The sequence below is a fragment of the Petaurus breviceps genome, unplaced genomic scaffold, assembly GCF_028583685.1.
Source record: "Petaurus breviceps papuanus isolate PSGF00001 unplaced genomic scaffold, PetGlider_PUasm1.0 164, whole genome shotgun sequence".
Classification (NCBI taxonomy): Eukaryota; Metazoa; Chordata; class Mammalia; order Diprotodontia; family Petauridae; genus Petaurus; species Petaurus breviceps.
This window is the reverse complement of record NW_027185735.1, coordinates 12474160-12498684: the sequence shown is the minus strand read 5'-3', so window position 1 is coordinate 12498684 and position 24525 is coordinate 12474160. Positions and strand designations below refer to the sequence as shown.

General features: G+C 38.5%; 1 protein-coding gene across 4 annotated transcripts in view; it reads left to right on the top strand.

Annotated features, from left to right (window-relative positions):
• The window catches only part of SAMD4A (sterile alpha motif domain containing 4A), a 326230-nt gene that overhangs the window by 170988 nt on the left and 130717 nt on the right, over window positions 1–24525 (top strand). For all 4 annotated transcript variants that reach the window (XM_069082336.1, XM_069082339.1, XM_069082337.1 and 1 more), the window contains one exon: window positions 8345–8866. In XM_069082336.1, the coding sequence (XP_068938437.1) occupies window positions 8345–8866 (522 nt within the window). The remainder of the gene's footprint in view (window positions 1–8344; window positions 8867–24525) is intronic.

Here is a 24525-nt window from a genome sequence, read left to right as displayed (position 1 = left end):
TTGGATTCAAGCATTTAATCTCCCTGGGATTAATGACTTCAACACTACCCCAAAGTTCAGCATGGATGCCTAGTTATAGCAAGTAGCTGAAGACTTTAGATTCTGCAATCATAACCTTTGAGGCATTCTGCCTTCAAATTAGAAGCCCTTCTTCTGATAGGGTGATCTTCTTTTTCTCTGGGGTCTTCCATTTACTGGACCTTACTTTAGTTTAGGGATATACCAAGCATAAGAATTAAGTGAAACCTTAGGGACACAAACTCAACCTGGTGAGTGCAATTAAAGTGATAACAGACAGCAGAAGGAAGGTAGGTCACTGGAGCCCAGAGACATTTTCTCTTCAGCTGTCTCTGCATAGGTTGGCACTGGGTCTCAACTAGGAAAGGGTCTAGTATTGAGAATCAGACTAAGCAGAAGGTTATAGGTATCATAGGGACAGGAAAATAAGCATTCAAATCAAAGAGGTTGGCTATGATAAAAAGCAGGTACTTTAGGCATCATAGGCAGAGCCAAGATTCCAGGATTTCTAGAGTCAACTACCTAAACAGAATTGATAAAGGATAGTGAATATTGATCCAGAAAAAGGGAGCTCTTTGTTCTCTGATGTTTTTTGTTTTGGCATTTTTTTGTTTGTTTTTTGGGGTTGTTTTTGCTTTTTGGAGGGGAGAGGGCAGGTAATTGGGGTTAAGTGACTTGCTCAAGGTCACATGGCTAGTAAGTGTTAAGTGTCTGAGGTCAGATTTGAACTCAGGTCCTCCTGTTTCTAGGGCTGGTGCTCTATTTACTGCACCATCTAGCGGCCCCTCTCTGATGTTTTCTATTCTGCCTACTGGGTAGCATAGCCTACCTGGACCTACTGATAGCCAAAAGGAGAGAAGAGGCTCACAGGTGAACTTTGTCCCATGACTGATGCTAGATTACTTCATAGAAGTCCTCTGTTACCACAGCTACTAGAAACAAAAATGGAGGGGTGGGAGAATCAGTGAGGGGAAGATTGCACTAAGGACACCCAAGAACAGTAATACAAGGTAATGAAACACTGATTCAACATAGTCCTTTCCATCTCAATGGTCATTAAAGGGGAATCCCCAGTGATGAGCTTTCTGAGTTCTAAAAGGTTACCAAGAGGAATGGGGGTGGGAGCATTGAGATCTAGGGTGACCTGTGTCTTCCTTATTTGATCTTTAGGTACAGGCAATTTTAGTACAACATTTTCAACAATAATTATTAATTACTCTTACCCTCCATGAGGAGTTAATAAAGAACAGTGGAATAAGTTGATATCTTACTCTGGTTCCTGTAACACTGACCCCTGTCTCTTTTCAGTGAACTCTGGGGACAGTAGGTATGACTGCAGTGATGGAGATTATTTTAAAAAAACAACAGGGCTTCTATTTTTGTTATCTCCCCAAAACTCTTAATACCCTCCATGTACATGCAATACAGCACGTGCTCAGTAGATACTAATGGAGCACCTGGGCATCTAGGTGATGAAGTAGATATAATCTTGTGCCTAGAGTCAAGATGTTCTTCAATTGTATCTGACTCTTGGTGACCCTGAGGTCATAGCATGCCAATGCTGTCTGTGGAGTTTTCTTGGCAAAGCTACTAGAGTAGTTTGACATTTCCTTCTCCAGTGAATTAAGGAAAACAGAAGTTAAATGACTTGTCCAGGGTCACACAGCTAGTAAGAGTCTAAGAACATATTTGAACTCATGTCTTCCTGACTCCAAACCCAGTGCACTGAGCCACCTAGATGCCTATAGTCAGGAAGATCTGAGTTCCAGTATGGTTTCAGTTATTAGCTTTATGACTTAACTGCTATTTTGCCTCAGTTTCCTCATCTGTAAAATGGGGATATTAAAAGCACCTACTTCCCAGAGTTGTGAGGATAAAAAGAGATACTATTCGTAAAGCACTGAGCATACAGCCTGCCACATAGTAGGTTGCTATACATAGTCGCGATAATAATTATTATCATCGACTTTCCAGTTTTATATGCCCGTGTCCCAAAAATAAATATTTCCAATGCCCATCCAGCCCATGAGCCCTCACAGCAGAGGTCTCAATCACACAACCAACCCATCAGTAGCATGCAACTTGCAGCACTCCTGAGTGTGGCCCGAATCAGATAAAATTTAATTGGGAAATATTTAACAAAATAAAAACTAGTTCACTAAACCACAGATATTGCATTTTTAAACTAAGTCAGTTCGTGCCCAAGAGATCCTTATACATGGTTTAGCAACCCTGCTTCTCCTTGAGTTTGACACCACGCTACAGGGATCTCAGATATTTTTCCTTAATTACCCAGAGACTAGACCATGGTCACTGAAGCCAAGGCCAGTTGCCAGCTTGAAAATATTTGAGAATGCCTCAGTGGCCCTTAGAGGCTTCTTTTCTGCTTGTTTGTGGCTTGCTTTGCTTGTTATCTCCTTCCCTTGCCCAAGTCTATAAGATTCTTGGACATGCTGCTTGTGAGACATGTAACTATAAAGAATTGTACTTGTTTAGAAAATTTCACAATATGTGGGAGTTTTTTTGTTCTTAATATAATTTTCTTCAGTGCTTTTGACCACTTAGAAACCACTATGATATTTCTATCTTCCAGCAATTTTGGCTCTCTTGTTTAACCAATACCTTTCAGATGTGTGCATTTAATTCTAAGTCATTTCTTGCATGAACAAATTGTTTAAATGCAGTTGTGAAGAAACCTTTTATGGTAAATGTTATTAAACTGAAAAGCAAGGGTATAATAAAATAGCAATTTAAGTGTAATTTACTAACAACTGGAGCCCTTAAACACTCACTTACCATTGTGCTGTAATAATGCCAGACTTTGTTTTTAAATATGCTCTCTTGTCGCTCCAAGAATCCTTGGGGCAGTTTTTAAAATCCTCATAGTCTTTAATTATAGTTCTTCTTACTGCTTCTTTGTTGCTGTCTGTTTTATAAATTGCAAATCATTAGTTTTTATTTTGGTAAAACCCCCGAGCAGACACAGCTGGGCGCTTTTCTCGATGAATTTGACAGTGTTAAGAGACTGAGTTGTGTAATTTTGCTGCTACGGAGGTGGGTTAGCAGTCACCTGCTCTTCTATTCCGGGGCTTACTTTCTGTTTCCAAAATCATGAACTAGATGAATGTTGTTGAAAAGTGCTTTACAGAAATGGTGCATGGATTATTAGGACTGTGGGGTCTTCTTTCATGAGTGGAATCTGGTTTGAGTCAATGTGAGAGGGTGGGAAGAACATTTGGGCTTTGGAACCAGAGGGGAGCTGGATTTGAATCCTGGTGTTCCACTCCTTAACTCATTATAAGGAAATTCACTTTATCTCTCTGGGCCTGTGAAATGGTGCATATGTATATGTATGTGTATGTGTAGTATGTATAGTAGCTAAGATCCTTTCTAAATTCAATGTACATAGCCTAGAGCTTCTTACTTCCTTGTTAGATGGGTCTTCTGTTTGATCAAATCATTTCTCCACCTGGCTAGTGGATTCAAGTAACTCAGTCTGTGTGTATGTGTGTCTTTTTTCTGTCTCTTTCTCCATCTCTCTTATGTCACCCATAATAGATAGATGTATAATATGTACATATTATTTATATATATATGAATATACATATATATGAATATATACCTGGGTGACCCTGGGCAAGTCACTTAACTTGCACTTAAGTTTGCCTTAATCCACTGGAAAAAGAAATGGCAAACCATTCCAGTGTCAAGAAAATTCCATGGACAGTATTGACATGCTCTTCTGGTCCATGGGGTCACAAAGAATTGGACATGACTAAATGACTGAACAACACCATAGGTGGACCTGATTCCCAAGTAGTACAGAATTTTAGCATCCACTGTACTGTGTTTTGTACAGTGTTGGGTTTGCTATTGATACTGGATACTTTCCAAGAATACTTTCTTCTCCCTACCTAGGTTTTCCGGATATTTCTCCCTTCTGATTCTCTTCCTACTTATCTGAATGTTTCTTCTCAGTCACCTTTGCTGGCGTCTTTATGCAGGCCACACCCACTAATCCTGGGTATTGCCCTAGAGACTCCTAGATCACTTCTACACTGTTGGATTCAATTATCATCTCTATCTATTTGCTTCTAGACTCAACTTTTCTCCTTAGCCTCCAGGCTTGAATCTCAAACACGACATTTGGTCGTAGACTTCTCAAACTCAACTTTTCCAAAAGGGAACTCTGTCTTCAATCCCTCCCCTCTGAATTTCCCTATTATTGTGGAAGGTACCCCATTCTCCCGGTAATTATGCAGGCTTGCAACCTTGGGCACCTTAACTCCTCACTGTGTCACTCCCCTCCCCCATATCCAAGGTCTTGTCAGTTGTCCCTTTATAGCATCTCTCCTGTTTGCCTCCATTTCTCTATTCATGCATCTGCAACCCCAATGTAGAACCTCACTCCTTGATTATGCAGTAGCTTGCTAGTTGGTTGCCCCACCTCAAGCCTCTCCTCATTCAGGTCCTGTCAAGGTCATCTTGGACCTGACCATTCTACTTTCCCCACTCAATAAACAAACTTTATTGGCTTCTTATTACTTCCAGGCTCAAATATAAAATTATCTGATTACTTAGTCATGCTTGGCACAGCACATTGCATATAGTAAGTGCTTAATTATGATGAAAGGGTACACAAGTATAGTGTGTATACTTGTGTATACACAACAATTACCATTTATTCTTATGTTGGAGGCTCAATTATCATGAATTTCTCAATTTAATATCCTCAGGACACTAATGGCTTTCTCAAGTTTTCCTTTGGTTTTAGAAATAAGAAGGATAGAAATAATTTTTTTAAGTTACTTATCTCCCTTTAGCAGAGCTGGGCGTAGGAAAGGATGAGGGAAAAAAAAACTGGAATAGTCCTGGGTAAAGTCCTTGCCAAACTTTGGGATCATAGGATCTTAATTAAGATCATAAGTTATAGGATCATAGACTTAATTAACATCATATATATTTTGAGAAGGAGGGGGAATGATAGGAAAAAAAAGTGGAAGAGAGGTTTGCATTCATCTATAAAGAGGGTAGCATTAAAGGTATCCCCTTCCACATCCTGCAATCTTCCCATGCAAAGAGCAGTACCCATCCTTCCAACACGACCATGGAATTCATATTTTCCTGTCATCTTTGTTACACTTATTCCTTCTCTGATTCTCAGTTTGATTCTTTCATAGAGGGTGTTGGTGTAGAGATTGCATGTATTTTAGTGTGTAGTATCCGTTGTCCTTGTTTATTTTTAGCTCATAATTAAGTACAAACAAGCACAACATAATACAGGGCATTTGTAAACTATACTATAGATGACTTTTAAAGTCATCTTGAATTTGCAAAGGATGATCATTTTGCAGGAAAAATAACATAGTAAAGTTATTCATAGAAATTATTCTCTTGAATTTTACTAACCACAATTTTTAGCATATTAATTTTACATTTTGGAAAGGAGAAAGACTGAACTTGGTAGGAAGTTGTTTTTTATTCAGACTTTTTTTCTCTCCTTCCCTGGTTTCTTTCCTAATACCTCTTCAGACAGTTTTGGGAACTTACTGAAGAAAGATTTTGGGGTGTGTTTTTTTTTTAAACTTGTAAAAAGAAATAAATAAATGAACCTTTTTATGGTGAATGTTATTAGACAGAAAAGCAAGGGTATATTACCAAAAATAAAAAATTATCACACAGCATATTCATATTTAAAATGGTAAAAACTGTATGTGTTAGAAATCAGATAATTGTGAAAGATAGTGTGTTTTCACTTTTAAGTAAAAAGTGGTGTACTTTTTGTTACCAAATAGAAAATTGTACTCCAGTGAAAATAGCATCAGATAATTTTGTTGTCAAGAAGCTAAAAAGTAAAACTAGGTAAAGTTAGAATCACTGAGCTAGAGACCTAGAAATCTCATATGTAATCCATTCCTTTGCCTTTTTCCAAACAATAAAATTTTAAACTTGAGGTTTTTATCCTGGGGGTTATGCATTTCAATATAACTGGTTTCCTTTATAATCTTATATATTTTACGAATTTAAAAACATATTCTGAGAAGGGGTCCTTACTGCCAAAGGGATGCCATAACACAAACAGCCCTTGGTCTAAATGATCCAGTCATAGTAGCTATTGACTTTTCTTTTTGAAGACTTGTAGGGATGGAGGTTCTATTAACTTCCTTGGAATCTCAACCCAATGGTTTATAATCCTGGGAATCTGGATCTTTCCTATGTCCATTGGAAAGAAATTCTATCAAGTATTTCACAGAAGTAAAGTGCTATAAAAATACTTCACCTCAAATGTTTTCTGTCTTTAGTATCCTTAGAGAAACACTGCTCAGAAATCGTCTTCCTGAATTTAAAAACATTCATCTTTTAGCTTTTTCATTGTTGTGAAAGGACCTGTTTTTTCCTATATCTTGTTTTGGTTTTCTTTACAATTGCTAACTCATTCAGCTTGTGATCAGTTATGACCTACCATAACCCTTAGGTCCCTTTTAAAGTAAATAAATATCTTATGCCTAGTCTCTTAAAATGGCCTTCTCTCATCTTTCAGAATTACCCTCCTTGTCTTGTGAATCACAGTTTCCTGAAATGTGGGACTGATATAGTGCCACTCAATCTTTGCCAAAAGTCACTGAGTGTTTTTGGAAGGCAAGTTTTACCCATTGCTTCTGTGGATAGACAGCCACCTACTTTTAAATTTTTTTTAAACATTTATTATTTAAAGCTGCCTTTTGCTTTTTTATGTCACAGTCATTTTTTTTTACCTTTCTCCATATTGAATCCAGTCAATCAACAAACATTTATTAAATACCTACTATGTGCCAGACACTATGCTAAGTGCCAAGGATGCAAAGAAAGGTAAAAAATCATCCTTGCTCTCAAACAGCTCACAGTCTAATGGGGGACAGACAACACACAAACAAGATGTGTGTGTGTACATACATGCATAATATGAGCAATTTGAGGGGTAGTAGTAGAGGGAAGGTGGCACTAAGATCAAGTAGGAAGGAAGAAAGATTGTTAAAATTTACTGGACTGACAACCTATGTAAGAAGAGTCTTCTATAGTGTTCCCCACCCCTGCTGAGAGGCATCTCCTTCAAGGAAAAAACTCCAATTCAGGATAGAAGGTAATAAATAGCTTACTTAGAATCTGTGATCAAAAGTACCTTTAGGATCATGGCTTTGGAGCAGCTGCACCATCAGTCAATCTGATCTTGAGTCAGTGGTTTAAGGTCCCTTCTTTAATTGAGTTATCCACAGGAATGGTATGGAGACTTAGTATAATGATATGAGAGGACAATTTTTTTTTTTTCTGACAGTCATCTCTAACTGTGAAACACAAACTTCAGACAAAAGCCAAGATATTTTTGTCAATACTAATTTTTAATATTGATATATATTGGTTTTACATCATCTTCATTTCTGAACGTATCACCCTTCCTTCTCTTTTATCCTGTGAAACTTTTATAATGAAGAACTTTTTTAAGAAGAGAAAATGTAGGGGCAGCTAGGTGGCACAGTGAATAGCGCACCAGCCATGGAGTCAGAGGGACCCGACTTCAGATCCAGCCTCAGACACTTGACACACTAGCTGTGTAACCTTGGGCAAGTCACTTAACCCCAATTGTCTTGCCTTCCCCCCTCAAAAAAATAAACAGAAGAGAAAATGCAGCTCAGCTAAACAAAACAACATATAAGCACTCACCTTCACATCTCCATACATGGATGTGTCCTGTCAGCATTTTCCAATTCAGTCTGTCTTTGCAAGGGTTTAAACCACATTTCCTCTTTTTTCATAGACAAAAATTTGGGGTAGCAATGGGAGTTGCAGGGGGCAGTAAACTTACTGTCTGGGCTCCAGTCCCTTGTATGCAAACACTGATTATACAGTAACTTTGTTGTGCACACTATCTGACTCTCCTAGTCTCCTCTGACACTCCCAAATCTTCCTACGTTTATGAACATCTAGTTTTTGTTTCAAAAGAAAATGAGGCTGGAAAACTTTGCTAGATTACTCCAAAGTACTCACTGTACCCTTTTTGGAATATGTATTATGGAAGTGGGGAGTTGTGGGTCACATAGCTACATGGACGGGATGGTGTTTCCTCAGTGTTTTGATTTTTGCTATTAGTCACCACAGAGTCAAGCTGATAGATAGTCCAAGACTAGGAATCCAAACTAATGCAATATAGTGTATTTATTTGGGGAAAATAGGTGAGTTCTGCAGACTGAGAATCTAAATCAAAGGAATTATCTCTTCAACTTTGTGTTGACAGTATTGATATACTTTGGGGGAGTCATATTTACTCATGATCTTGTGTTTTCTGTTCCAGGAATCATTAACCAATGGCAGCAGGAATCCAAGGATAAAGTGATTTCCCTTTTATTAACTCACCTGCCTTTGCTGAAGCCAGGAAACATTGAAGCAAAAGTGGAGTACATGAAACTGTTGCCTAAAATCCTGGCTCACTCCATCGAACACAACCAGCATATAGAAGAAAGCAGGCAACTCCTGTCTTATGCTTTGATCCACCCGGCCACTTCTCTAGAAGACCGGAGTGCTTTAGCCATGTGGTTGAATCACTTAGAGGACCGCACATCAGGGAGCTTCAGCAGTCAGAACAGAGGTCGGTCTGATTCTGTGGATTATGGGCAGACACACTACTATCACCAAAGACAAAATTCTGACGACAAGCTCAATGGATGGCAGAACTCTCGGGATTCTGGGATATGCATCAGTGCCTCCAATTGGCAGGACAAAAACCTGGGCTGTGAGAATGGCCACCTGCCCCTCTACTCTTCATCTTCAGTCCCCACCACAATCAATACTATTGGGACTAGCAGCAGCAGCACAAGTGAGTAGTAACCTTGATTCTGTTATCATGGTTATCATGGTCTGGTTTGGGCAGTTTGCTGTGGCATGTTCCCTTTGAAAATGTCTACTAGCTGCATTCTGTAACCTTGGGAAGGGAAGGGCTGATGGGTTTTAAGTTGGTTGTAAAAAATGGCCCTGGGGACCTGCGTAATTCTTGCTTATTTTGACTATTGTATAGTGTGAAGATACCAGGCTCCTAGAAATGATTAATGGATGAAAAGCTTTAAAATGAAAAAGGAAAAAAAACAAATAGTTTCCTGCTTCAAAGACAGCAGGAGTACCTTTCACCCTGGTGGTTTTGGACTTTCTTTGACACTGATTTCCCATGTTATTATCTCAACCTAACTTCTAACCTATGGATTAACCCAGCCAGACTCCTGGGCTCTTTGTATATTTCTTGTTTTATTTTACACCTGGATTGTTTCCTTCTCTGAATTTCCTGTCATTAATTTCCAGTTATTGGAACTGTCTCCCTCCTGGCTGGGGAGGAGAGACAGGTTTGTTAACTCAGAATGCTTCTCTGTGCTGTGGCTTGGTATGAATGCTGTGGAAATCCTCCTCGTTCTTAACCTATTTTATGAGTAGTGGGAGTTGGGAATTACAATAGGGAAGATATGTATCACTTGGTGGGAGGAGGAGGGTAAGTTGAGAGGAAGACTATAAATACTCTTCCACTCCAAGAACCATACTAAGTATAGTAGCAAAGTAACATTCACACTGTTCTAGCCTAGGGCAGTAAATACCTAGCACTAGTGTCCCTTTCTTAGGGGGGGTGACTGTAGTGATAAGCCTGGTATTCATCACAAAGGAGTTCAAATGTGCAACCACAGTAACTCCCCATCTTTCCTTAAACAGCAGTCTAAGTGGTCCAAGTTGCCAAGTGACTGTGAATGCATAGCATTGAATGTGTAGAGAGAGCTTTTTAAAGGGGAAAGCTTTTTGTGGTAAGACATTATGTTGACATGGGAGAACCCACAATTAAAAGATAGGAAAGCATTAAGAACTGTTATTGAATGCTTCTTGTCCTCTTAAAGATTTGCTTGGACTAATGTGTCTCCTAAAAATGCCTTTAAAAATCCACCAGCTTATTGAATGGTAACTTTACTATATATTAATTGCCATAACTATTTAGCAGAATAATCAAGGTTGCATTTCAGGTCCTGTATCAATATAACTACAGTCTGAAAGCTCTAGTAGGTTCTTTTATTATTTTTTAATTATATAGTGTCAAAATTAGGTTATTATAACTTAGCCTTTTACTGAAGAGATTTTTATTGAATTCTCTGTTTCACAAACTCAATAATAATCTAACTGTACATTGTTTTCATGAGGCCCTGGCATAATAGAATGTGATGGAGAACATCCAAAGTAGGGGACAGAGTCCTCCTCCGTAGAGCTTCCTATGTTAAGCCAAGGGATTTTGTGATTACTATAGAACTTATCAAGAGCTATGAAAGATTCATCGCTCCATCCTACTCCCCTCCCAACAATCCTGTCAAAACCAAAACTTTTCTTCTGTCACTACATCTCTGGTCCTCTTCAAGAACAAAAGATGAACAACAGCAACATCTCTGTCTCCAATTAATAAAATACATGGGGCTTATTTGACAGGAGAAATTTAACCTTGGTGAACAGGGAATTTACAATTCAGTTAAGGTTATCAGATTTTAGGAGACTGGTGTTTTGCCAGGCCCACCCAACCATGCTGATGGAATGAAATGAAGAGATGATTCACATTACTTCCCAGCTGTTTTTAAGGCCTCGTATACTTATTGGGTTAACATATATTCAGTAGCCTTACAGGAGAATGCGATTATGTTTCTTCAGAGGGTAAACAGGCTAGCAGTAGAGCTTGTAACCTTATCCTTAGGCAGCCACACACCCCAGAAAGCTTCCTCTCATCACCTTCTCCAAAGACTTTCATTCATAGACATTGTGTGAACAGTAGTGACTCCATAGTAATACCCAAATTCTAATTTTGTTAAAACTAAGTTTCCCAGACCATCTATGATGTTGTCTAATTGCACCCTCTCTCCAGGAATACTGTTTCAATCCTCTACGCAACTTAGATAAGTCATCTTGGTACAAAAAATCATTACCAGTTGGCCTACCTTCAGGTGATGAGTTTCTTAGAAAAAAAAAGGCAGGTTGATCTTCCTAGGACAGATATGTAATCTATTGCTGGGCTTTTACTAGACGCCTTTCCAGCATGATATTAGACCTTTCAGAGCTCTGGGCACAGAACTCAGGACACAGCAGTAACCTGTGAAAAGCAAACAGAGTTTTACTACAGAGCACTATAGCATGGTAGCTACAGACAGGGGTGAGACACATTTCCTCCCTGAAGGAAAAGGCTTCCCTTTCTGCAAGGCATACTTCCTACAACAACCAGTCTTTTAATGACTGAGCCTTTCAGCTCTCTGGAAATGTGCTGTACAATTATACCCATACTGCCTTTCTAAGGTTCTGTTGCTATGGGGTCTCTCCAACCTCACAGGGCCAAGGGTTAGATTCTCCAGAGATTGATTGACTGGCCCTTTTACTAGCATGACTGCCACTTATCCACCCCTAGGGCTCTCCTAAACTATTTTTGCCACAGGTGAAAGAATTTGTGACGAAGAGAATCCACCTCCATATGAAGGAGTAACAATTGAATGTAGGTTTAAGCAAATAGCATTACTTTTATCTGCTGAAGTGTCTGTGGTGGCTATCTATAATCTTACTCATGATAACTGTAAACATTGCACAAATGTATATAATCCAAGCATGTAGACTTGGCTGAAAAAAAAACAGGTTAAAGAGGGATAAATAATGATTACAGTTTAGAAAAATATTCTTTAGTAATCTTATTATTTACTGAGTATGTAAAGTGCAGGTATTCTCAGGACAGTGTGACACAGAAAGTGGCAATGTGTGTGTATGTATTTTCTCTGAAGACATTCTTCTGATGATCAAAACTGATTACAGGGTGCTGTTTATAAAACTATCTTCTTCATATAATTTAGTTGATATTCACTATATAGTGCTTTTTTTCCTGAAGGAGAAAAAAAAAGTAACTAATTGTATTAATGCCCCTAAAGCCTCTCATGTGATACTGAAGATTTACATTTTGGCCCTAATTTTTTTCAAAATATAAAAGAATGTTAAAAAAAAAATAAAAGAATGATGTCAGGGCAGTACAAAAAGCAAAATGATTACAGGTAAAGAACTTAGGGCCAAATGCTTGTGCCATTTTTTCAATGTTGGGTTAAGAATCTTTCCCTTTTTCTATATTGGTTCTTTCTACTAGTAATTTATTTTTCTAGTTCTTATATATGCTCTGACACTGTGACTCTGCTATATTTCCTTTTACCCTTGTTTTGGCTCTCCATTCATTCATTAGTTTATTCCAGAGACATTGACTGAGTGCCTACTATATGGGAATACAAAGAATTATAATACATGGTTTGCCTACCCTCCAGGAACTTAAACCTAGTTCAGAAACAAGCTATGTATATATAAAAAGTTAAATAAAAGGAATGTTATATAATATAAGGCAACAATACTACAAGATGCCAAAAGGCACTATAATGATTAAGTGTCAAATCAATAATAGAGAGTAAATGCTGTGTGAGATCAGAGTCAGGAGAGAGACCTGTATGCTCCAGTGATTCACTGAAGATTGTTTGGGTGAAGGTTGGATTTCAGCAGAGGCGATACTTAAAATTCACCTTGGTAGAGAGTATAGGAGTGCTGATGGAAATGTGTATGGTGTGTTTGGGCAGCAATATGTATACCAGCCTGAACAAAGATAGATTTCATGTAGCTGAGGATAATAATACCTGCACACCTTGAAATAAACAGTTGTTGTGAGGTTCAAATGAGGATAATGCATGTCTAGCACTTTGTAAACTACACATGTTAGTTATTATTATTCTAGGACTGATAAACTCTTGCTTGAAATCCTTGCTTGTCATCCTTCCTGATGCATCATAACATACAAAGAATGCAAATGCATTATAGCTAGTTAGCATTAAATAGCCTGTATTTATATAGAGCTTCAAGGTTTGCAAAGAGCTTTACAAATATTATCTTATTTGATCCTTCTAAATAAGGAAATTCTCTTCCGCACACTCCCCCACATCCCAAAACAAATCATGGACACTAGTCCTTCAAGGTTTAGGGCTCTCTTTAAAGTTTTTAAAGTATCCTCAAAGGATGTCTCAAAACATCTTCCTTCTGGAGAAGGCATACAAGAAGGTCAAAATATAAGACCAGGCATAATGGAGCAGTAGAGGCAATAAGGATGGAAAATAGATTAAAATCTGATTCAGAAAGGTTTTTAATACCAAGCTAAGGACTTTGATATTATCCTATTGTTGGTAATGGTAAAACACTGAATGTTTTTTTAATTGAGATCTGATATGATGAAAGCTATTTCTAAGGGATATTATTATCAGGTTGAACTTCAGCAGAGAGAGACTAGACTCAGGGAGGCCAGCTAGCAAAGGGCATGATCCAGGCAAGAGGTGATGTACCAGGATGGGAATGGACTCTTAGAGTGTGAGGCCTGAAAGAGACCTTAATCCAACAGCTTCCTGGTACAGATGATGTAGGGCATAAAGGAGCAAGACAGATGATCCCCGAGATTAAAATTGGAAGTGGATTTTATTATCTCAGGACTACAGAGGTCACATACTCAAATCAGACAGTGAATTGGCATGAACAATATGCTGGTTTTTAAAGAGATTACAATAGTCAGGTTAAGCTGAAACTACAATCAGTGATTGGTCAATGTATATTTGAATTTGCCCACAAAGTTTTTCCTAGGCTAAGGTACAGGGAACCCAGAATGGGTGGAGATGGAGAACACCCAGTAGGGGGTGGTGGAGGCAGGGGAGGGGAAGAATGGAGCAGGGATTTTACCCTAGGCTGAAATCCCCCACCCATGGATCAATTAGGAGAGGGAAGGGTGGAGTTTGTGCTGAAATTCCTGTTTACAGATCATTTAGGGGAAGGGAAGGGTGAAGTTATGCTAAAATACCTGCTTATAGATCAGTTAAGGGAATGGAAGGTGGGGTTGTGCTAAAATGCCTGCTCACAGATCAGTTAAGGGAATGGAAGGTGGGGTTGTGCTCAGCAATGAGAAACTTGGGGGTTATTGAGGGTCAAGTGTGTTGCCCAAGTTAACACAGCTATTTAATGAAAGAAACTAGATTTTGGAGTTCCTGGTCTACTGCTGTATTCATAGCTCCAGGAGAAGAAGGGAGATTCAAGAAGAAACTCTTTAAGAATGGGCAAGACTTGATAAGTCAGTTCAATTCAACCAACATTTATTAAGTATCTACTGTGTGCCTCTACACTGTACTAGGCACTAGGAGCATTACTAATAATTCAGATGGAGCTAATAGTTTTTGGTCTTGTTGATCAGTGATTTTTTCAGTTATGTCCAACTTTTTTGTGTCCCTATTTGGAGTTTTCTTGGCAAAGATAGTAGAGTGGTTTGTATTTTCCTTCAGCTCATTTTTACAGATGAGGAAACTGAGGTAAACAGGGTTAAGTGACTTGTTTAGGGTCACATAGCTAGGAAGTATCTGAGACCAGATTTGAATTCAGGAAGATGAGTCTTCCTGAGGCCTAGTACCTAGAACCACCTAGCTACCCCGTTTTTTGATCTAGTAGTGGGGATGACATATACAGAAATATCTAGAAGGCAAAATTATATATGACAAGTACATAAAAGGTTCAAATGAAGGTTTATGTGAGTTAATAATCAGACTGGGGAATGAAGGAGAGGGCTGAATCAAAAATATTTACTGGATCAAGAGATCATGAATTGGGGTGGCCAGGTAGCACAGCGACGTAAGAGCACCGGCTCCAGGGTTGAGAAGACCTGGAGATCGAATCCGGGGCTCAGATACTCAGCACCACACCCAGAAATAACTGGCTGTGTAACCTTGAGCAAGTTACTTAACCCCAATTGCTTAAAAAAAAAGAAAAAAGAGATCATGAATGATTATTTCAAGTCTGGGTGAATAGGATGTCATTGACAGAGAAGAAAAATGTTGAGAGAGAAAGCTGGCTGCAGGAGAAAGATATGATGAATTTTGTTTTGTTAATTTGAAGTTTTAAGGGGACTGAATGGTAGTGAAATAGAAATAAACTAGGTTACATAGTTGGAAATAGGCAACTATAACTGCTTGAAAAAAACCAGGGATAAGAATCAGAACAATCACCTAAATGGAGATGAAATTTGAATTAGATGATTTCTCTGAAAAAAGCAGGTGGTTGTTGCCTTGCAATAAGCCCTACTCTGAGAATCACACCCTTTTCTGGTCATTCATAATTATTTGGAGGTATGAAGTATTTGTTTTGTGAATGGAAGGTTTGAATTATGTGAAATCTCAAAGGTTTTCTAATCTAGGCCTTTTTTTCTAAGTCTCCCTTTCCCTTTGGGCAAGAAAAGAGTGAGTTGAGAAAAATTCTAGGATATGGGTCAAGAATGGGATTGGAGCCCTTTGTGTTCTTGACACCAAAGGTTTTGTGAAAGAGAATTTTTATTTCTCGGTGACTGTAAAGCTAATTTTAATATGAACACACTGGGTGCCAGAAAAGCAGCCCTCTAAAGAAAAGTGGAATCCCAGACCCCTTATCTACAAACCATTCCTAACGTGTAGCCCATCATTAGGGTTTTTTGTTTGTTTCTTTGTTTTGTTTTGTTTTCTGTCTTGAAGTGTGCAACAAAATATGTAAGACTGGAAGTCAGGAGAAACAACACCCTGTCATTTTTGTGGCTGAAGGAGACTCTTAAAAAGGTTGCTGCTTTTTTTTTTCTTTTGCTTTGTTTTGCTTTTTAGATTAAAGTGATTTGCCCAGAGGGTTATTTGGAAGACTGGCATTCATTTAGAAGGATCAGACAAAACAACCCAAACCAAACTGTCTTTTCTTTGCAAAGCAAAAAAATGCAAAGACCTGCTTCTTTTTTTTTCTTTTCTGTGACTCCTATTGGTCAGTTTTCAGAATGATTTCAACAAACTTAAGTTTTCATTCACTTTCATTCGCCCAAGACCATTTCCATAATTTCACTTACAAGAAAACCATGTGCCAGTGATTTAATGGATTGTAGCAATTATGGGAGGGTGGGAATGATTTGGTGGGAGATTGGGAGGGACTACCATTGAGTAAGACTTCTTTTGGCTTTGGTCTCTTACTTAATATGAGAATCCTGGGGCTGATAACATTTTAACAATAACAATAACAACAATTAACATTTGCATATGGCTTACTATATTCCAAGCACTATGCTAAGCACTTTACAATCATCTCATTTCAACCTCATAAAAATCCTGCCGGGTAGGTGCTATTATTACCTCTGTTTTACAGATGAGGAAACTGAGGTAAATGGCAGTTAAGTAGTTAAGTGACGGAAGTTTCTGAATCAGTAAATAAGGAACTAACATAAATAATGATCCTTTGATGAGATCATGCTATTTAGAACAGGAAGGAGCCAGACCTCTAAGGTCATCTAATTCAATCTCTCACTTGACAGTGAAACAGAAGCCCAAAGAAGTTAAGTCTGGATTCTGAGTTCAAATCTAGTATTTTATTTGCTAATGTATGTATTTTTGCTTTACAGATTAATAGAAGAATTTTTCTTTGAAAGTTTTGTTAATATGCATTAAACAATGCAATAAATAATAATAACTTATAATAGAGTGTTATACCCTAAATTTACAAGGCATCTTCAAGTTTTCATATTTTCACATATGTTATCTCACTCCATTCAAAAAACCATTTTGAAAGATAGAATTCTGTTAATATTATTACTAAAGCATGAAAACATTCAGGTTTGATCCAACACCCAAGTATAAAATGTATCTTGAGCTATTTTTTTTTTTGCTTTTTTTTGGAGGTCATTTGGGGTTAAGCCATTGCCCAAGGTCACAAGGCTAGTTTTTGTGTTAAGTGTCTGAGGTCAAATTTGAACACAGGTCCTCCTGACTCTAGGGCGAGTGCTCCATTCACTGTGCCACCTAGCTGCCCGTCTTGAGCTATTTCTAAAACAAAAAATTAACTACCAGAAAATTGTTCCTTTTATTTTTAGCAAGGTCCACAATTTCCATGACTTAAATTAAAATATCTGCAGGGAAATTGAAAGAACATTAAAATTATCATCAGAAGACCTGGTTCAGGTTTCAGCTGTGTAGCTCTGAGCCATCCATTGACCTTTCCATGTTTCCTCAGTTTCCTCATTTGTGAAATTGGAATAAGAATACTTGTTGAGAAGATGAAATAAGATAATGTATGCCAAGCCGTTCATAAAATATAAAATACTATGGTGGGATTGCTGTTTGGGGATTACCATATTATTATATTGGGATCATTTAACAAAACTCATCATTAACAACAAATCGAAGCTGAGAATCCATATTAGGACCAAGCTACATACAATCCAACCTGAATGTAGCTGATTTCACTGTAGGGTGAATGAGAACGGGTCCAGGCAATAGCCCTTATGGTCTCAGGTGGAAAATACCCCAAGTAATAGATCCATGTGGCTTTTGGAGGAATCTGAAGGCTTCAAGTCTACAAATTAGTTGAGTTTCCAAGTTGTTTTCCCTTCCATTAAGTAAGTTATTATTGCTTATTATCTTTTTTTCTTCCTCACATTCCCTTCACTGTTTATTTACACATGCCCTAAAAGCTATAATTGGGGCAAAACAATGGACCAGGTAATGGATATTGTGAGGGAAAAGGTCTGGCACCATGTGCATTAAAGAAATCAGAAGCAAGGGCCAGAGGAAGCAATCTAAATATCTCCAAGATGTTTTTACAGCAGAGTTAGCTCTCCTTTTGGATTAGAAGGTTGTGGGGTTCTGTTGTTGTTGTTGTAGTTTTTGTTGACTCTCTTGCTGCCTCTCCTCTGAAGGGGGATGCTATCCCAGCAAGCTCTGGCTGCTCTTATGACTGCTCCAAATGGGAAGCCCTTCCAGTATCTGTTATCTGAGGACAAATGTACCTAAGTTTGAAGAGGCTTACAGGATGCTTCCAAGATTACGTATACTACCTACTATATAGTTGTAACTTTTCAGTTGTAATTATTTTTTGTTTTGTATACAACACCTTGAAGTACTTGTGAATCTGCTGCTGCCAGTGGTGGTATCAGCAGAATCTGCTCTACTTCCAGGCCCCAAAACAGCACTGCCACAAAAGCTCCCATTAAAGTCCTCTACAGGATGAGGGGTGTGTGTGTCTTAATCTGTGGTCTGGGGAGAGATTTCAGGGGCTCCATGAAATTGGGTGGAAAAAATACATCTTTATTTTCACTAACCTCTAACTAAAATTTATCATTTCCTTCAATTATGAACTTAAAAACAATTATTCTGAGAAGAAAGGCAGCTAGGTGGCATAGTAGATAAAGCTTTGGCCCTGGAGTCAGGAGGACATGAGTGAGTTCAAATCCAACCTCAGATACTTATAGCTGAGTGACCATGGGCAAGTCATTTAACCTTGTTTACCTTAGTCCCTCACCTATAAAATGAGCTGGAGAAGGAAATGGCAAACCACGCCAGTATTTTTGCCAAGAAAACCCCAAATGGGGTCACAAAGAGTCAGACACGACTGAAACATCTCGATAACAAATTCTGAGAAGGAGGCCATAAGATTCATCAGACTGCCCAAAGGGGAGTCCATGACACACATGAAGTTTAAGAACTCTTGTTCTGTATCATCAATTGCAGTTCCTTTGAGACTCACAAAATGTCAAGGTCATAAGGGACTTTGTAAGTTCCTTAGTCTACCCACCCTCCATTTTACCAATGAGAAAAGAAGCTCAATTAGGTCCGCTGATTTTCTTAACATCAAAGAGCCATTAAGTAGCAGAGCTGGAACTTGAACCCAGATTATCTGATTACTAATTAATGCCTATCTTCTTCCTGTTGCCCTTTTGCCCATCCTTGCAGATTAAAAAAAAAAAAAAACCAAAAACCTTGCTAACTAGCTCCTACCTTCATTGAAAGGGAGGGAGGGAGAGGAGGCATCAGGATAATAACTGTCATTGACTCTACTCATTGTGACATAGTTACCAGCTGTCTTAGCACCAATGTTATAAGTTAAATAATGACTACCCAAGTCCTGTATTGTCCTTGACTTCTATTTTGGCCTTTGGCCTTAGTCTCTCATGAGATGTCAATGTATGTTTTCATTTTGTTTTTGGTAGTCCATGGGTCCCACTAATTCTGAGAACCCTCTTGGACTTGGATTCAAATGTTGCTTGTCTGGATATCTTTTCACCTCCTCTCATTCAAACCATTGACACCTGAAGTTCATTGAAGTTTTCAGTGACTTAATATATTTAACAGAGCCAGGCCAGGTGGAGCGTTAGAACAGTAGTACAACTTTGAATCATCTTAGCAATGTCAAGCAACAGAAAGCAATGTCTGCCACATTCATGTTCTTGAATGAATACAACTTCACATGATGGTTGAAAACGCCCTCTTTTGCCTGGTCCAGAACCAGGTCACTTTCCCCACCTCTCCCATTTCCAGGCCGTGCTGCTTACACTCTGGGCATCCTTCTTATCCCTCTTCCTTTGGAACCCAGACTGTACTCCTTGGGTTTTGATAGAGCTAATGGGGGACTCAAGCCATCGGCCACTTCGAGATAATTTCCAAACGCTTCTCCCTCCCTAATTTCTAGCTGCTCTTTAAGTATCTCCCTAACCCATTATAGTGAAAGCTCTTGGGTGTGGCTTGTTTTGGTATCCTCCACACTTCAATGGTGATGATGCCTGACCCATCACAAGTACTTAATGTTTTCTCATTCATTCTTCATTTATCTATCCACTTTCCCTTTCTCCCGGACTCTGATTGGAAAACCAGGGCACTCTTTTCCTTTTTGCTGTTGAAATGTACTCTTAAATGAAACTGGGGTTAAATTAAAGTGAAGGGGACCTAGTTCATTTCTGGAGAACTGAATTTCCCTGCTTCTTCACCCTCTGCTTCCCTTCCCTCCCCCACCCCAGCCAGGTCTGCAGCCTCTCAGCTCCTGGCTCGGTTTTCCCCAGGCACTAATCATCACTCATTTGTGTTGCCTGTTATCAGGTTTTGCCCAAGTGGGATGGTTTCCTCAGTCACTGTATAGTGAGATCCTCCTTCCCTCTTGGGCCTTAAAAGAAAAAAGGGGGGAAGGAGAATTGAGCCATAGAAGGCAATTATACAAAGATGAAAATTTCCTCATCAGAAAGCAGAAAGAAAAGTGATAGATATTCTCTGAGCACGTACACATACAGAAATATTTTTTCTAACAAGTAGCTGCTACTTCACTGAACAATAATAAAGACTGACACTGAGTATATGGCATTGGATTTGTCAAATGTAACTGAAAATTGTTTGCCTCTATGAAATGGACAAGATTTAAGATGTTTGGAATCCAAACATCCACAGAAATTCAACAATGTTGAAGAAAGAAGCCTCAAATAGCTAGGTCATGTGTATTTGCTTATAGAAATGGTGGGAATTATGTTGACAATTTAGTGACCAGATCTTCACCACCAGACATTACCAATTGATTATACTTAAGGAGGGCTGTCCCCTTACAACAAGATGAGAAATAATCAGACATCATGTCACTGAGAAATAGTAAAAGCTGACAACAGGCAAAGTATGTTTGGAATTGGCTAATCAGAACATAACTGCAAGTTAGTTTACCTTGAGATGGAGCTGATGAAATAGTAAAGATCAAAGAATGGAATCATGAGGTCTTCCATGGGTGATACCCCCAAGAACTCAGTCAATAATATGCTGACAAAGAAACATTGAACAAATGTCTGAGTCATGCAAATATGTTTATGAAGATGGAGGGCTTTAAGGCCAGGTCTTTGCCACCATTTTATTGCTTAGGAGCCTGGATTTAATGATCAATGTATTTTATGCAAGGAAATGGTAGATACTGTGTAATGTATCACTGCAGGCTATAAAAATTTAGCACCTACTGAAAAACCTAACATGACATAACTTTTGGTCTAGAATTATACATAAGTAGATCACTCATGGACTGATGTCCATGATGTGAGCCAAGGTGAGCTTATATCCCAATGCTTTTGTTCAACTGTATGTATGGAGAGGGAGAGAGAGAACGAATGAATGAATCTATATGACTATGTGTGTATATATATTGATAGATTTATTGATAGAAAGAAAGAATATCGTGTGACCTTGGGCAAGTCACTTAACACCAAATTGCCCCCCCCCCCCAAGAAAGAATAGTCCATGGACCATTAGGTATACAAGAATAATAGGTTAGTGACTTGTCCCAGGACCATATCTATATGAACTCTATCAAAAAAGAGAGGAAGGTGATGGTGGTGGTGGTGGTGGTGATAACAGCTACCTTTGGCCTCCGACAGAGACATAAATTTAGTTTACTTGATGCTTCCCTTTTTTCTCTATCCTTCATACTTTGTGAAATTACAGTTTACTCAGATACAGTTCAACCAATAGGATGGAAACCACTACTAATTAGATTTGTTGGGGACAAACTAACTGGTTTCAGGAAGCCCCCTCCTCCCTATAGGCCCCTTCTTCAAGGAGGGAAGAAAGAAATGGCCCTTATAAAGACGAATTTTCAAAATTTAACAGGGAGAGAAAAGAAGGTAGCGTGCAAGTCTGTATCTCAGGATTCACTGGCAATTTTAGACTCTTTAAGCATAAGTTGGATTGGAGGTCCCTTCTAAGTTTCAAACAGAATTATTTTCTCTTTCCTAAACAGACTTTTTCTAGCATGGAAAATTGTTCCATTCCAAATATCCAGCAGAGCTGCATGTGACTGAATAATTCTGTTGCATTAACCCTAAATTTGGTCTTTAATGCAATAGCATACAAAATAGCTATTTTGCTTCCTTTGAAGAACATTTCTAACAGCTGGCATAATGTTATTTTTAGCTTTGGTTTCCTTCTCTTTTTGGGGAAACATTTAACAAAAGAAAAGTTTGCTACTGCCCTACCTAATACCACATCTTTAAAATACCAAAAGAATAGCTCAAGACAACTCAGTATTTCCACAGAAATCATCTCTACCCTCTTTCCCAGAATCCAAAATTTTGTACAACTGCTTGCTTTTCAGATAGTGTTCTAGGATCAAGGCAGAAAAAAATAATGAGAAAACATTGAAATACATTACTTGCTAATCTTTTACCAGTTCTCAAATCCAACTGTTTGCATGAAGTCAGTGACCCTTAAAAAGTCATGAAACTTTTTCACCAGTTCATCAGCCCAACTACCTGAATGTGTGATGCTGTCTCCAGATACAGGGAGAATTTGCTTTAAAACTAAAATAGTGTAAGGAATGAAGGTTAATTCAACACTCAAGATGGATTACTGAGAGAAAGAATTTTATGTTCCCAATTTCCATAAAAATTTAGGCATGTCCCTTACAGTGTTATTCTTAACTCTCCACTGTGGACCAGCAATTATTTCGGGCAACTCTGTTATGTTTAACTTGATTCAATTCAGCAAACATTTGTTAAGCTTGGCTAACCACTGGGAATACAAAAAGAGCCAAAAGACAGAGCGAGCCTGCCCTCAAGGAGTTTACAATCTAAATTGAACTGTTTCAACTCCTGAATCTCCCTGGATGCCAAACTGCCAGTCACTTGTCTTAAAGCCATTTTGCATCTTCTGGTCTATTTCCCATCTATGCTGTTTCCCTATAGAAGTTGGTGACTGAAGTAAGCATATTCCAGTGTTCATGCTTTATCAAGCCTCATTTCCAAGATGACCTCTGCTGTTGCAGCTTTCCTTAAGCTCTGGGATAGCATTTGCAAAAATAAAATTCAATTATCCATAAAAAAGCAAAAATACACCTGCATAATAATATATTTCTGTATAAAAGAAGAAATGCCTGTATGAATTCTAAAAAAATTGTTTGTGAACCATTTAGCTACTTTGATTCATTTGGACAGCAAGAATCTTATTTTGGAATGGGTTTTCTCTGAAGAGTAGCAAATGATGCTTCTACCCTTCCCCCAAATGAACAAACTTGTGATAGTTTTAGATATTAAAACTTTCACCAATTTGACCTGTATAAAATATTATTTTAAAAAATAAGGGCGGCTAGGTGGAGCAGTGAATAGAGCCCAGCCCTGGAGTCAGGAGGACCTGAGTTCAAATCCAACTCAGACACAACACAAAAACTAGCCGTGTGACCTTGGGCAAGTCACTTAACCCCAATTGCCCTCCAAAAGGCAAGAAAAAAAATGATAGCAGTTTGGGAATAGAAGAGAAAGAGGAAAACTTGCAAAAGAGAGAGAAAAGTATTTTTTCATCATTTTTTTTGCATTCCTGAACTATTTATCATTGCAATCTAACTGAATACTCTATATTACAAATACTTTTCCTCCATAATGCTAGATTAAGATATACTTTGCCTCACTACACACTGCTACTGACCAGTATGTTCAGCATTCTAACACAGAAGTGTGTTTTATTTCTTATTGGTGTCATGTTTTGTAAGTTTCTAGTTTGGTCATTCTACCCACTATTTATGTTGGTGTTTGGAATACCTTCCATCATCACAGATCCTAGAGTAAAGTTTGAGTGAGGATGTGGAGTAGAAAGGAATAGATGGTCCAAGATGAACCATATGATAAGGAACTTCCTGTTTGGTCAAAGAAATTAATCATTTAGGTCTGTAAACATATGGTCCCTCCTTTCAAGGAGTTGGCATTCTACTGGAGGAGATGACATCAACCAATCAATCAATAAACACTAAGAATCTATTATTATGTGCCAGTCAACTTACTAAGCACAGGGGATACACAAAGAGGAAAAAGATAGTCCCTGCCCCCACAATCTAATGGGAGACACAATATGCAAATATGTGTACAAAGCATATACCAGATAAACAGGATATAATTCACAGCGGGAAGGCATTGGAATTAAGAGGAGTTGAAGAAGGCAACCTGTAGAAGATGGGATTTTAGCTGGCACTTGGAAGAAGCCATGCAAATAAATGTAAATATACAGTGCAAATGAAAAATAACCTTAGATGGAAAGTACTAGTAGGTATGAGGGTGAATGGGAGATAGATTGGGAAAGGTCTACACAAGATGAAAATTGAGGTGAGTCTTGAAAAGGAAGCTAGAGAACCTAGGGGAGCTGAATGGTCTATGTTACAAATACTTTTCCTCCATTATGCTAGATTCAAGTTAGGGTTTGTTTCATTATATACTAGGAGACAGGGGTGAGGAGGGAGAGCATTTTACACTTGGGGCAGTTGAGAAAGTATGGCATTGGGAACTGTGTGAAAGGAACATTTCTAAGGCCATACTTTTGGTAAAGTGTGAGGCAGGGTCCTTAGTGAGAAGGTGGGAGGGGAGAGGGTGCTGTGAGAGGCTTGAGGAGGAATGAAAAGGTAACTGTGGTTAAGTGAGATAGAAAACTGAGTTGGGAGATGTAAAGGGATTGTCTTGCTTTGGTGAGGATCTACTTGAAATTCGATTACCTAACATAAATTTGTAGTGGACCTGGTTAGTATGCTTTTGTTAGCTTCATTCAAGCAGCACATGAATTGTATCGAAGGAGGCAGATGGTGGGAGTAATTCAGACTTGGGGTTTGGCAAGGCATGATTGATGATAGGACAAGGTGGCAAGGAATTCATGT